This window comes from Mirounga angustirostris, unplaced genomic scaffold (assembly GCF_029215605.1).
Source record: "Mirounga angustirostris isolate CCGP_5_RB_7025 unplaced genomic scaffold, mMirAng1.0.hap1 SCAF_32, whole genome shotgun sequence".
NCBI lineage: Eukaryota > Metazoa > Chordata > Mammalia > Carnivora > Phocidae > Mirounga > Mirounga angustirostris.
The window spans coordinates 386644-400324 of record NW_026991740.1 but is presented as its reverse complement, the minus strand read 5'-3'; the positions used below and the strand labels follow the sequence as shown (position 1 = coordinate 400324).

At 43.8% G+C, this 13681-nt stretch overlaps 1 protein-coding gene across 1 annotated transcript; it reads right to left on the bottom strand.

Moving 5' to 3' along the window:
* Window positions 1-247: 247 nt before the first annotated feature.
* Window positions 248-8201, bottom strand: LOC123856604 (stromelysin-1). The gene is made up of 10 exons (XM_064583825.1): window positions 8051-8201; window positions 7031-7275; window positions 6789-6937; window positions 6535-6660; window positions 4824-4988; window positions 4496-4640; window positions 3573-3706; window positions 3028-3187; window positions 1874-1977; window positions 248-623 (listed from the first exon to the last, which is right to left on the bottom strand). The coding sequence occupies exons 1-10, from the start codon at window positions 8150-8152 to the stop codon at window positions 523-525; spliced, it is 1431 nt and encodes a 476-aa protein (XP_064439895.1). The 5' UTR covers window positions 8153-8201; the 3' UTR covers window positions 248-522.
* Window positions 8202-13681: the final 5480 nt, after the last annotated feature.

Sequence of the window (13681 nt, the reverse complement as noted above, 5' to 3'; positions counted from 1 at the left end):
CTGAGGGCGTATCAGGAACACATAGGATGTCTGGGTGGTGGAAATAGGGACACCTGTTGGTAGGGCGCCCGCGGAGGGCCCATGGTACGTTCTCTTCGGTCCTGGACCAGCCCATTGTGAGGCGGCCACCGTGGAGACCAGAATCCTAACACCACGGGCCCAGGATCTCAGGCTGTCTCCTGTCTGGTCCACACTGCACCCAAGGCTGTGGGGACAACTTGTTCTTGAAACAAACAAGCCGATAATATAACGGGCCGATTCTCTTTATTAAATAACAAGTAAACAGTCTGTATACAGTCGCTGGTCTTGCACACGAGCACTCTCCCTTCTCCTGTGGAAGCGCCCCCGTGGGACAAAGTCCCGGCTCAATGTCAGGTAATGTGTGAGGCGACCGGCCAGTTGCGGAGTTCGCTCGCGCTGTCGTCCCCGCACACGCAGGAGAGAACAAGCACCCCCGTTCAGAGGCTGAGGGGAAGGACTACGAGCTTCGTTGCCGGGGCCCATGGGGCACCTCTCGGGGTCTCAGCAGTTCAGCCAGCTGCGGCTCTTCAAAGTGTGTGTCACTTGCCTTGCATTTGGGTCAAACTCCAACTGTGAAGATCCACTGAAGAAATAGTAAAACCCTGGAAATACAGACAAGGGAAACCATGAGATATTTTTTCAGATAAATCAGTTTGGCAACATACGAAACTCAGAATAGTAAGTAATTAAAATTACAAAGGGTTTATAGGGTTTTACTATGTGCAGGGACTCTGATAAGCATTTTATCGGATTGTTTTTTCATTTATTTCTGCAACAGTCCTACGAGGGAAGCGTATCTAACTCCATTCCCCAGAGGAGCAGGTGGAGGGTCCACGCGTGCTGGGCCAAGGTCCCTCGCTGAGGACAGCAAAGCCAGGCTCCGCTTACTAGGTTATTCTGATTCCAGTCAGATAAAACTCTCTGCTTCTTTGGAAACTATGAGCTCTTTATTTTCTTTTTTCCCAACAGTCCTCCTCCCCTTTCCTTTCCTGAGAGTCCTTTCTGGCCCCAGAGAAGCATGGAAACTCCTTCAGAACACCAGGGGGGCCCGTTATGGCTCTGCCGTCCTAGTGCTCAGGTTACCTTTCAATAAAGATCACCAGCCTCCAGCCATCTCTCCTGGAGCAGGAAAAAGATGTAACTTTTTTAAAACTTTGGGCACAAGAAGAAGCAGTTATTTGCAACTGAGCGGTGTGGGCAGCGACTGACTATTCAGGGACATCTCCCTGGGAATTAGTAGTTACCACAGGATGGAGTGGAAGAGAAAGCCAGCCAGTATGAAACTTGGCCACACCGCTTGAGGGGACTTTTGTACCCACATGGTAATCTGAAAGGTAACAGGTCTGGACGTAAGGAAGTGACACTTGAGCACTTTGGTGTTTTCTGCATGTACAAAATAGAGAGATGTGTGTTGCTCGTCTTTATGATTCAAATCAATGTATTATAGGAAGTCGTCATAGACTGGGTACAGAACTGGTAAGTTGCAATTTGGAGGCGAGAGGAAGGAACGGGTTAAAGAAAATCTGTCATTATGTGGGGCGCCTGGGGGACTCAGTCACTTAAGCGTCCAACTCTTGGTTTCGGCTCAGGTCATGATCTCAGAGTCATGACATCGAGCCCTGCATTGGGCTCTGTGCTCAGCGGGGAGTCTGCTGGAGATTCTTTCTCTCCCTCTGCCCCTCCCCCACTCATTCTCTCTCTCTCTCTCTCTCTCTTTCTCTCAAGTAAATAAATAAATCTTACAAAAAAAAAAGAAGAAGAAAACCTCTCATTACAGATTAATCCAATTGTCCCTCTGATACCGTGGAATGTTTCAAGTGCCCCATTGCCAACAAAACAAGTATCCTCTTACCAAACATTTCAAAAGCAGCATCGACCTTCGGGTCAACCCCTGGGAAGTCTTTTGCTATCTGCCTGGGGAAGCCTGGCTCCATGGATTGTCTCTTCTCATCAAACCTGCATCCAGTAAAAGAAACACAGCAGAGGTCATGTTACCAGAATCTTAAGTCCTGCTGGGTTTAATGTGGAATCCTACTAAACTTTCCAAGTACTGCAAATAAATGTCAAGCATGTCAAGCACTACAGAAATATGTGATTTTAATGGAATTGCAAACATAGTTCTTAGAACTGTATCTCCGCCAGGAGAAGAGGCAACATCCTGATCTGTTATCATACTTCTCAAGCCCAGAAGGAGAGAACCTTAATCATCTTTCTATCACAAAGGCATGAAGGTACGAACAGATGAATTGGCTCATTCATCTCAAATACAAATTTCAAATTCTCTACCATACATGGCTCGTGTATGTCCTCCCCACCCTGCACATCTGGATTTCCTACGGCAGCCTCCAAGGAACAGGGATGGCGGAGACCAGGAAAGCACAGGGAATGTGTTTTGGACTCGTTGGCTGGACCTTGGGCATCAGCCTCTCTGAGTCCTGGGTTCTAGCCATAAACCTGGACCGCTATTGCTCATCGGTCTCTTTAACAAGCAACACTAATGAGTGGATGAGGTTAGGGGAAGCCCTGAAGAATCATATAGCAAAGTTGGGAAGATGAGACAAACACCCAAGGAGTCAATGAGTCAACAGGAAAGGAATGCTAAATGGTGGACTGGATTCTTGAGGCTTCTTTCAAAAAAAGACCAGCCCATCTGGGTTTGGAGTCCAGCAGGGAAGCTCCACGGGGTGCTGGGGCTTGAGGCAAGATTGAAGGATGAGTGGGTTGGCCAGGGGGTGGAGGTACAGGAAGAGGCCATCCAGGCGGGGGGGTGGGGCAGGGCAGCGGTTTCTGGGCGGCTCCAGCTTACTGCTCACAGGCCCCAGGCGGGGGTGAGGCAGACGCAGCTGGGCCCACCTGTGAACATCAGCGCTGCCCCTTTGAAAGCAAGCGGGTCTCATCCCCGCACTGGTGGGGAGGCCGGCTGAGAGTGGCCTGGGGATTTCCTCAGAGGAATAAGATAATTTCCCTAACGAGGCTCCATACAAAGCCATCCCAAGCCAGTCTTACCGCCAGTATTTGTCCCCTACGAAGAAGTATGTTTTCTTCTTTTCCTTATTAAACAAGGCCGCATCAATTTTCACTACGGTTGTGGGAAAACCCAGGGTGTGGATGTCTTTTGGATAACCTGCTTGTACCTCAGTTCCTCTGATGGCCCAGAACTGGTCTCCTGTTAAGAAAAATAATTCAGAATCACATTGAATTTATGACAGTTAATCCTTTGGGTTTTGGAAATACTTGCCAGCACCTTTGATTTTCATAGTAAAGATTTAATCCCCAGCTCAAAGTGGGTTTTTAACAAAAATTTTCGGATTGAATGAACGAACACAAATCCAAGGAAGGAATTTACAATGCGGAGTAATTTATATACCTATGTGCATTTTTATTATCTGTAAAATATAAATAAAATAATACTAGACCCAGCTGTTTCTTCACTACCTTAGAGTAATGAAGGAGACGCAATTTGTCAGAGTAGAGAAAATTAAAGTCCAATTCAATTTTCCTGTGAAGGGGTTTATTTCAATGAGTTAAAGAAATTATTATTTAATAATTACCTTTAAAAATGAAAACAATGTCCTTGTTAGTCTCTTCATATGCGGCATCCAAGCCTGAAGGAAAGGATGGCCAAAACGAAGAGATCAAAAAAAATCCAGGTTCAAGGGTCCTGAAGGATTTGCGCCAAAAATGTCTGAAATATATAGAAAAGGAAATGAAAATTGAGAAACAGACTTTCTCCTTTAACATTTTTCCTCATTGTGGTGCGTCATCCATCCTCCCCCATCCCCTCATCAGCTAGGCTCGAGGGCAGGCAGAAATCCGGGGTATTGCCAATGGGAAAAAGTCTTTTCTTGGGAAGCCTGCACCCGACCAGAAAATTCCAGAGCAGCGACTTCTAGAGAGAAGGTGACTACAATTCATGCAAACCAGTGTAGGTATCATAACATCATTTACATTTTCAAGCAGATAAACCGGTGTGTGTGTATGTCAGCATTACCAGAAGGGTTCCGGAAGCATCTCCACGCGTCCTTAACGGTGGATGGATGCGGGGAGCCAGTGTGGTGAGGGAGATTTGCTCTTCACTTTCTTCCCATGTATGCGGCTTGCATGTGTTATCATGTGCGTATTTATCCAGCCGTAAGTTAATTGATTAAGTGTAATGCTCTCTGATGTCATTTTTAAAGGAAACAAAGATGAAACCCTAATTCTGAAGTTCGATGAGAGCCTTTGGAAAAGGAAGTGTGGCTTCTAGTGACTGGGAACAACAAGGAGAGGTCAGGAATTCAATCAAGTCTTTGAAAACGAGCTTGGCGCTTTTAGGAAAATGGGGAGGGTGAAGCACAAGATCTCAGTGATCTCAAGTTCAGAGAAAACGCTTTTGCTCTCAGTATTTAAAAATCTCTATCAAGTTTCTCTGTTCTCCCTTCTAAGCATGGTGCATCAAAAGAAGGGAGAGAGAAATGGAATCTTCTGGTCTGACCTGTCTTTAAAGAACAGGATTTCTCCCCTCAGAGTGCTGATTGCGTCGAAGGACAAAGCGGGGTCGCACGCGGCTGGGGTCTCAGGTCCTGAAGGCACAGATTCCGTGGGCGCCACGGGGTCCTCCGGGGAGACAGGGGGAGGTCCTGAAGGGAACAGACGCGGGGAGGCAAACAGAAGGACAACTGCGATGCTGTCGTCCGTGTATGTGCTTTCCAAACACACTCAGGGTACTTTGAGGGGAATTGCAAACGCTTCGTGCAGCATTTTAAAGTTTTCCCGAAGACCATCCCTGCAAAGCTATGCCTGACTGTTCCAACAGCGCTCACCGTACAGGGACTGGATGCCATCCACGTCATCCTGAGAAAGGCGGAAGTGGGCCAGGTCTATGAGTGTGTTGTAAACCGGGTACATCAGAGCGCGAGGGTTGGCCGAGTGAAAGAGACCCAGGGAATGGCCAAGTTCATGAGCAGCAACCAGGAATAAGTTGGTTCCTATTTTAGAAATCATAAATAACGGTTACTTGGTCCTTAAATCCATGTACATCATCACACGGGTCAGCTGTGTATTCTATTGATTTACTTCCTGGAGGCACACAGGACTTTCTTTGCCTTGTTTTGTGGTTAACTGATCCACGGACCAATTACACACAATGGAAAGCCAAGTATTTTTCAAGGCTCATTCTTGAAATCAATCTTTGAGACAAAATATCCAGCCATGTCCACCTAATCCCCTCTCCTCCCTCAGGATCCTGTTTACTTCTTGAGAACCAGCTCCCTTTTCTTGTGCTCTGGAATGGAACCAACTGGTTTGGCACATCCATAAATATTTCTCTTCATTTGTCAGTGAAAAGCTAAAACACTGTTTCAACGTATTACCAGTCGCCAGTTATGGTCTCAGTTAAATGAATCACAATTTATTCATCTCAATTCTGAAATCCTGAAACAACCATACTCCTGTTATTTTCCATTGGACTATTGCCTACATAATTTTTCTGCCTCAAGATGATTATTGAGCACATATTGGGTCTGGAAATATTAGTAAGGATAATTGTCATAGGGTTTGCAAGATTGGTCTAAAAGATAGCAAACCTAATCATGCCTACCATTTGTCACAAAAGAGATTTGGGCCACACAAACACTAGCTGTACTCATATTTTTTCCTTCATATTATTTAAAAAAAACCCCAGGATGCTGAAAATTGGAAGTCATTGGGTAATTATGTTTGACATGCTAAGTTTACTTTTGCAAGTGTTATCTGTGTAACTTGTGATCCTAGTAAAGTCCTCATTGGAGACGTTGCAGGAAGAAGTTGTTAAACCAAAGAAATTTATCCAGCACTAATTTCACATTCATACTCCCTCCAGAGATTCTGTTTGCATTTCAATTATAAATCCCAATGAATTTCAGAAGTAGTATTATTTGTTTTAGCCAATTTTTTGAAAACTTTGGAAGCCAGTCCTCAAAAGTATACAGTTATGAACTGAGAAATATTCTTCTACCTAAAAAATTTGGACAGTTGTATTTGGGGGCAAGTCTTTTCCTTCAGAACAAATCTATAGAAACTCTTGTTAACCTAGGGACAGTAAAATGCTGATTTACCAAGAAAACCTAAACAGGAACCTCAGTTTCTGAAATTTAACTCTCATCTCCATTTTGAAGAGCAAGGAAGAAATTTCCCCCCGTTGGATACAAGCGATATCAAGGGCCCAGATTAGTACAGAGTCAATGCCATGCCCTGTCCCTTGGGTATCTGCAATTCAATATAATGAGAGAATATTCTTAATGATGGTCCCAAGCTCACACTAGAACCGTAGTCATCAAAGAAATACTTAATGACGTTCTCATATTGTGCTTACCAAGACACAAATAAACTTTTTAGACATCTGAAAAACGGTTAAAACAAAAATACATTCTACTAATTCTTAAGCCATTTGGGAAATCTGGAACACCCCCCTTCTTGAAGATTCTTAGCTAATAAGAATTTTCTAAATCTAAAAAAATCACCCACCAACATCATTCTGAGAGATGTGTAACTAACCCGAAGTATCCCTCGTCCATAATTCATCATCGTCAAAGTGGGCATCTCCATAAATGCCGGGCCCGGGCGGGTAGGCGTGACCCAAAACATTTCCAGGTCCATCAAAAGGGTTAAAGTCTCCATGATCTAACAGAGAAAATGTTTTTATTGGAAAGATAGGTAATCAGGATCTCTTTGGAACATCCCCCCCACACCCCCCAACAGCAACTAGATAAATGGATGCATTTCATGTTCGTTTTTTTGTTTTTTTTTACCTCTAACTGCAAAAGAGATCTTGATGTCAGCCTCCCCTTCATCAGTCCTGGAGAAAGTGAGTGGAGTCACCTCCTTCCAGACGTTCAGAGCTTCCTCAATGGCAGAATCCACAGCATCTCTTGGCAAATCCAGTGTATAATTCATAATCCTTTAAGAGAAAAAGTGAAGAAGACATTATTCCTCCTGTGATCGTCCTTTGTAAAATCTCGGTAGTACGTGGAAACCTCTTTGGACCCATTACCTGTAAGTAAGGTGGGTTTTCCTCCACTTGGGCATGCCAGGGAAGGTGGTGAAGTCCCCAACATCGGGAACGCCACACCTGGGCTTGCGCATCATGTCCAGAGTGTCCGAGTCCAGCTTCCCGGTCACTGCCAACCCGAGGAACTTCTGCATTTCTTGGATTTTTTCAACAACAGGACCACCATCCCTTCTTCTAACAAATGGTTTCGTATCTTTTGCAAGGTTGTAGTAGTTTTCCAGGTATTGCTAATGGGATAATAAGTAGAGTTTTCAGGTCATGCTTTGATTTTTAGCCTTTTATAGTAAATTGCAGCTGCTGACTTAATTTGCCTGCCGTCTGGTTTGTGGAAATCAAAATAAATGTCATATTCAGTTCAACTCTTCAGTTATAGACTCCTCCTCGCTTCTGTTTTACTTTGTAGCCAAATAATCCCTGGAGCTTCGTCTACTCCCAAAGCAATGAAAATGAAGCAAAAAATCAAGATAAATGTCTAGTGAACTTAAAGGAGGAACACAGAGCAAATGGGCTTCTTTGAGCATAGTTGTGCATTTCAGGCATCTTTATTCAACCCCCTCAACTTTCTACTTTATGCGTCTCACAGGGACCTGGCTTAAGAAAAAAGTTGGACAAATGCCCACGTCTAAACCCGACACTAGCAATATAAATATCTAGCTAAACTTACGTTGGATTAAAATACCTACAGAAGTCCCAACGGGAGATACATTTAATTACTCTCCACCTGTTACTCGTGTGCCTCACAGCCCAGTGCTGCCGCCGTCAAGGTGGTGGTGATCTTAGGAAAACACCTAGTATTTCTGGCCTTTGTTCGTGCCTGCAGGAGAGGAGCCTGCACAGCGGGATACGGAGACCCCTCCTCATCCCACAGGCTCTAACTCTCTGTCCCTGAACCTCTCCCACACAGTAAGCCCAAAGCATCCCGCGGGCTGTAGGAATGGAAAGCAGAGACAGTTTTCCCACTGGGCTCTGCCGATATCCGGGAGGGATGCATCCACCAGTTACCTGAACAAGCTCCATGCTCTCCTCGTCCTCTGCAGCTCTGTCCACTGGGTAGGCTGAGCACACAGCCACACAGAGCAACAGTAGAACTGGAAGGCTCTGCATTTCCACGGGCTCTTCTTGGCTCTGTGTCGTCGCAGCGCCTTGCTCTCTGCCTACCTTCTCCTGGGTCCACTCTCTGGAGCCCTGGCTTTTATAGGGCGACAGTGGTGGGTTAGGTCACCCGCAGCTTGACTCATGATTGCTTTCATCCAAATGGCAGCAGGACCATGTCCAAGAATTCCAAATCTGAAGTAGGATGATACAACCTACTTTACTAATTTCTCTCAACCTTTCCAATTTTGCAAATCATAACAGTGATTAAGCTCCAGGAAATGCTTCCTGTCTTTGTAAGAAGAAAAGTGGGGCATTTTTTTTTTTTATTCTGGAAAAGAAAAAGTGCCCGGAATTTACCAGACCATTTATGTTTGTATGTTTGAGAGGAGAAATAGGCTGACTCGGTAAAAAGTCAGAATTGGTTAGAACATTGAAATGCAGTTTTATTTTAAGAAAAACACACTTAAAATCAAATATAATGAGATGTAAGTAATTGAAAAGCTGTGCTTACATAGCTCGAGTCTATACTGTTAGATTCTGTAAAAAAAGAAGAAATAATATCTAGAATAAAATTGGAAGGGAGACTTCATGTTTGAGTCCTTGATTTGAAGTATGTGCTATTGGTTTCTGGTTGGATTTGTTAGGTTTTGAGGAAGGAAAGCTCACAGGCAGGACAGAACAAAGATGGTGAAGGAGGAGGTGTATCCTTTCTCCTCCCGTTGATCTTCATTCTGTGCCCAATTTATGAGCAGGTGGCAGACCTGGGAGGAGCGTCCGCAAGAACAGGTGAGTCGAATGAAGTACATTGCGCACGGGACCCAAATTCTCTGTCATTGTCGCCTACGCTCTTCTCATTCTCTTTCAGTCTCTTTCCCTCCTCCCTCAATTAAAAATCCTAGATACTTTGAACTTTCTTTTTTTTTTTTTTAAGATTTTGTTTATTTATTTGAGAGAGAAAGAAGGAGAGAGAGAGAGAGAGAACACAAGCAGGGGGAGGGGCAGAGAGAGAAGCAGGCTTCCCACTAGGCAGGGGGCCCGATGTGGGGCTCGAACCCAGGACCCCAGGATCATGACCTGACCTGAAGGCAGACGCTTAACAATTGAGCCACCCAGGCGCCCCTACTTTGAACTTTAAAACAAAAGCCAGACTTAATTGTCTCCCCAGGGTTCTTATCTGTTCTCTCTTCTCTCTTCTTCCCTTTCTCTCCCTTCCCTCCTCTTCCTTCCTGTTCTTATCCAGCAGAGTGCTGCTCCCGCCAACAGTGTAACCAAGCTTGTAGGGAAGACTGGAGACATCCCCAAGGGAAGGAACTCGGTTGAACGTTTTACCATCTGCCTGCCCCCTGCCCCTCTCCCTTGCCGGCCTTGCCTCTCTTACCCTTAGAAAAACAGAGCAGAAAAAGAGAAAGAAATGCAAAGTGGAAAGAGCCAAGTTTACACTTATGAAATGTTCACTAAGTGCACATTTTTTATTTGTCATCACACTTTGTTTTTTCTTTACTTGCTTATTTGTTTGCTGAAGAGCAGAACACTCAGGAGTGAAAAACTCAGTGAAATGATGAATAAAAATGAACATTGATAAGTGCAAGTTTTGCTCCCTGCCTTTGCATTCCTTGTGCATTTTCCTTCTTTTGCTGCATTTTTGCATGTTCTGAATAAACACTGGAGAGATCTCATCCAACATGTGTCAGAGATGCAGTGAGAGCCCTGTGCCTGGAGGCGACCAGTTGTCTGAAGGCCACTTGGCAGGGGCTGTGCATCAAGTGTGAGCATCTGCTCTTAGACTAGATTCTATCTAAAGACATTTTGTTCCTTTAGGGGCAAGGATTTGGGTCTTGTGTTGATTGAAATCGGGGGCAATGCTTGTCCACACTGATGTCAGGGTAGCTAAAGGGGCCTGGAGCGGTGGGCCAGTACCACACGTGAGTTCGGGGAAGGCTCGATGGACTGAGGCAGAAGTTACTAGGGACCACGCTCTCAATTCCTTCTGGATTAAGGTTTTTCCTGCGTAAATTTTCTCTAGAATCATACCTGATAAAACATATTTCAAGTTTAGAGGGAAACCTTACAGACACCATGTTTATTTTCCCAGATGTTCAAACATGATTGGCAAAATGGGCCATGTCGTTGCTCCTGCAATAAATGCAAAAGTCTGCTCATGCAGAGTTGGTCATCTCCTAAAAGGATTTCAGAAGCTTTTCCAGAAGTCTCGAGCCTCAGGAAGAGTTCCTTATTTGTTTCTCAGTGGCACCTTGGACCTGCCTCTTTTGCAGATTGTTCATGCTGAGCTGGAGTGTGATGCTTCCCTCCATCACCATAAATTCTCATTTCTCTCTGTGCTCCTAATAGTGAGCATGGTGCCTGGCATGAAGCTGGCACCCTAATATTGCTTAAAGAATTAATAATATATTATTAATTGAATATTAATGAAAGGCTCAGAGGAAAGGTCAAAGAGATGAATGAAAAGTAAAAAAACCCTCATGAATCATGCAGATGTTTCCAAATCCCCAGATCTCACAGGTCGTATTTACCAAATATCTTATTAACTGAATTTTTGTTTTTGTTTGTTTCCTTGTCTTTGAAAAAGATTCACGAGATCATCTTAAGTCTCTCTAATAAAGAATAAATTGAAGCCTGTGTACTCCTATTCCTCATTCCTATGTCTGTAAAATACTCAAAAATTGCAGCATCAAAGGGTCTTCTGACAATGCGTGAGAGTCGATTTGCATTTTGTATATTAAATTTTAAAAGGCAAAGCATTAGTAAGGAAGACTAGGTAGATTACAGAGCAACTGAGTGGAAGAGAGAAGGAAGAGAATTAGAATAAATACACCAAATGTAGAGGGGATCTGTGAACACTAGAAAAAGACTTGGGCTTTTCCAGCACAGAAAAGAGAATGACAGTTCCACAGAATGATATTTCTTATACGGCTAAACACACCAAAGGTCAGTAAAGGCTGGAGGCACAAAGCTGACCTGCAGGGCTCAGAGGCGTGGCAGTAAACTTAAATTCAATCTGATTCAAACTTGGACTCAAGAGCTGGCATCAGTCCAAGTCACATCCTCTCTGATAACTTCTCCCATTTGTCTCTTCATCCATTGCACTTCTCCAGGACTGGTCAGACAAGGTAATATATGATGCTCGCCCCCGCCAGCCGAGAGACTCATTCCTTCAGCGATGAGTTCATTTCTCCCGTGTCTGAGTCTCCATCTTCAATATCTCAGCACCCCCAGATGAAGAGCATAGGTTTGGAGATCACAAGTAAGAGAGAAACTTGGAGACAACGTGACCAAATGAGCTATTTAAAAATAGGAAGCAAGGAGGGAGGATGAAATGCAGGAAGGAGGGAAGGAAGACAGGAAGGGCATGATCCAGCAGCACAGGGCACTCTCAGGGAGTAAAGAGAGGGGTTGACAGGTGCTCTGCAGAGGGAAGGTGTCCACTGCAGGAAAAGTCACTGAAGTGTGGACATGGAGGAAAAGCCAGAAACAGAATGAATACCTAGGCAGAGTCAAGAAAACTGAACGTCTGTTTGGAAAATGGCAGAATTAATTTTTTATTTAAATAAAATGTGCGTGAAGAGTAGTGACAAAAAATGAGAAATGAAGTTGTGGGCAGACAGGTTGGAGCTCATTCGTGAAAACCCATCAGTCTCCGGCCAAGATGTTCAGTTTATTCTGTTGGTGATGGAAAGCCATGTTTCTACACTGTGTTTTAAATATAGTTTTATATATTTCAGTAAAATTTCATATTTTTAATATAGAAAAATACAGAATATAGAAAGAAGTAGAAGGTAGAAAAGAAATCATAAATAGTCATGCCACAAGGAGAAAAACATGATTAACACTTCACCGTGCTTCCTTCTAATTTTTCCTTTTTTACATCATGGTGATCAGGGGAAATTTATAAAATTATACCTGTTTTTTCCACAATTCTAAATCTCACCAGGCAGAGAGGAGTACTAATCAGGCAATATATCCTCTTTGAATTAAAGGATAAAACATGTTGCTTACAGGTTTTTAAATTTTTACTTATTTATTTTTTATTCTTTGCATTTTTATTTTTTTTATTATGTTCAGTTAGCCACCATGCAGGACATCATTAGTTTTTGATGTAGCTTACAGGTTTTTTTTAATACAGGTTTTTCATAGTTGAAATCTGACCCCATATGCTAATCTTCATGACTCTTTGCCCCAGAAATGTCCAAACATCTTAGTTGGAAGGTGAACCAGAACAGAAAAGGGAATTAGGAACATATAATCTGCGCACGTGGATGGCTCAGTCTTTTTTCACTTACGAGAGCATAATGACTCAGATCACTCAATACGAGTGTTGAAATCCATCCGTGGCATTCCTTGGTGGTAACAGGCTGTGTGTGGCTCCAGGCAACTCTGATATTATGGAAAGGAGAGCGTTTTGTAATATTCTTGGCAGAAGCATTGCAATTGTGCAAACGGAGTAACACAAATTAAAGTTTCTAGCGGTCCTCCAGCAGGCGCCATGTTCCATCTGATTGTACGAAGTGTTGCTTGAGAAGCACGTCTTCTGATGTGAGGATCACAGTGGCAGAAGACGGGGGCAGGTGGGAGGTGAGGCCCCAGACTGCTGCGTCCACCTGCAAGCCAACTTTCCATGGAAAACGGATTTGTCCAGCAAACTGTGGAAAGACAGCTCTGTTACACTTCTTAGAGCCTGACCTATACGTTCCGGAAATGTTTTGAGTCAGTTGGCAATGGTAGGCCTTTATGTAATTTTTTTTTTCCAGGGGTGGTTCCGTCATGTCAGAGCACATCTTTTGTTAACCTCTCCTATGGGACATGCCTCGGATGGGTATGAAACAGGTCACGGGGTTTTTCTCTTTCCAGATCAACACCCATCTAGTAGAGACATAGCTTCAACGTTGTCTAGTGGGAAGAAAGTGACGGAAAGCAAGTGTCCTGCTGCCTGGGCAGATACGTGAGGAGTGAAGTCTCTTTCTAGTTCCTTCCGATTACCAGAGCTCCCGAGGTTTCAGAAGACATAGAGAGGCCACCAAGTCTTCTTTTCCAATACAACTTTACCGTCCCTAGAAGCTGCAGAACAATTCATTCTAAAGCAGGAGACTTCGTTTTCAATGTCGTAGCCGTTGTGTTTCTTTTCATTTTATGTGCAAGTCTGGGAAGGCTTGCTTCGGTGACTACTGGCCCGGGTCTTCTTTTTAAGGAAATGTTTATTGTAGAGATGGATACAAACATAGAGACAGATAATTTTCAAATTTCTGTCTATTTTGGGATATGAATTAAACCATACCTGAGCCGCTGCCCTTCAAGCAGTCCTACCCATGGGGTACTATGGATCAGGATGACTGCATTGGCTCACATTAACTTTTTAAAAAAGGCTTTATTATTTCAGAGCAGTTTGGTTTCATAGCAAAATGGAGGGTAGGTAGAGAAATTTTCCACATATTCCCTGCACCCAAACGTACATAGCCTCCCCCCATTATGAGCATCCCCCCCTCAGAGTGGTGCCTTTCTCACTACTGATGAGCCCACCCTGAC

What these genes read in the sequence shown, in the direction of transcription:
- LOC123856604 (XM_064583825.1), bottom strand. Translation starts at nt 8,152, where the DNA reads ATGCAGAGCCTTCCAGTTCTACTGTTGCTCTGTGTGGCTGTGTGCTCA. An exon ending in AGAGCATGGAGCTTGTTCAG is followed by an intron (nt 7,276 to 8,050) that starts GTAACTGGTGGA and finishes TTATCCCATTAG; the next exon opens with CAATACCTGGAAAACTACTA. An exon ending in CATTGTTTTCATTTTTAAAG is followed by an intron (nt 3,188 to 3,572) that starts GTAATTATTAAA and finishes TTTTCTTAACAG; the next exon opens with GAGACCAGTTCTGGGCCATC.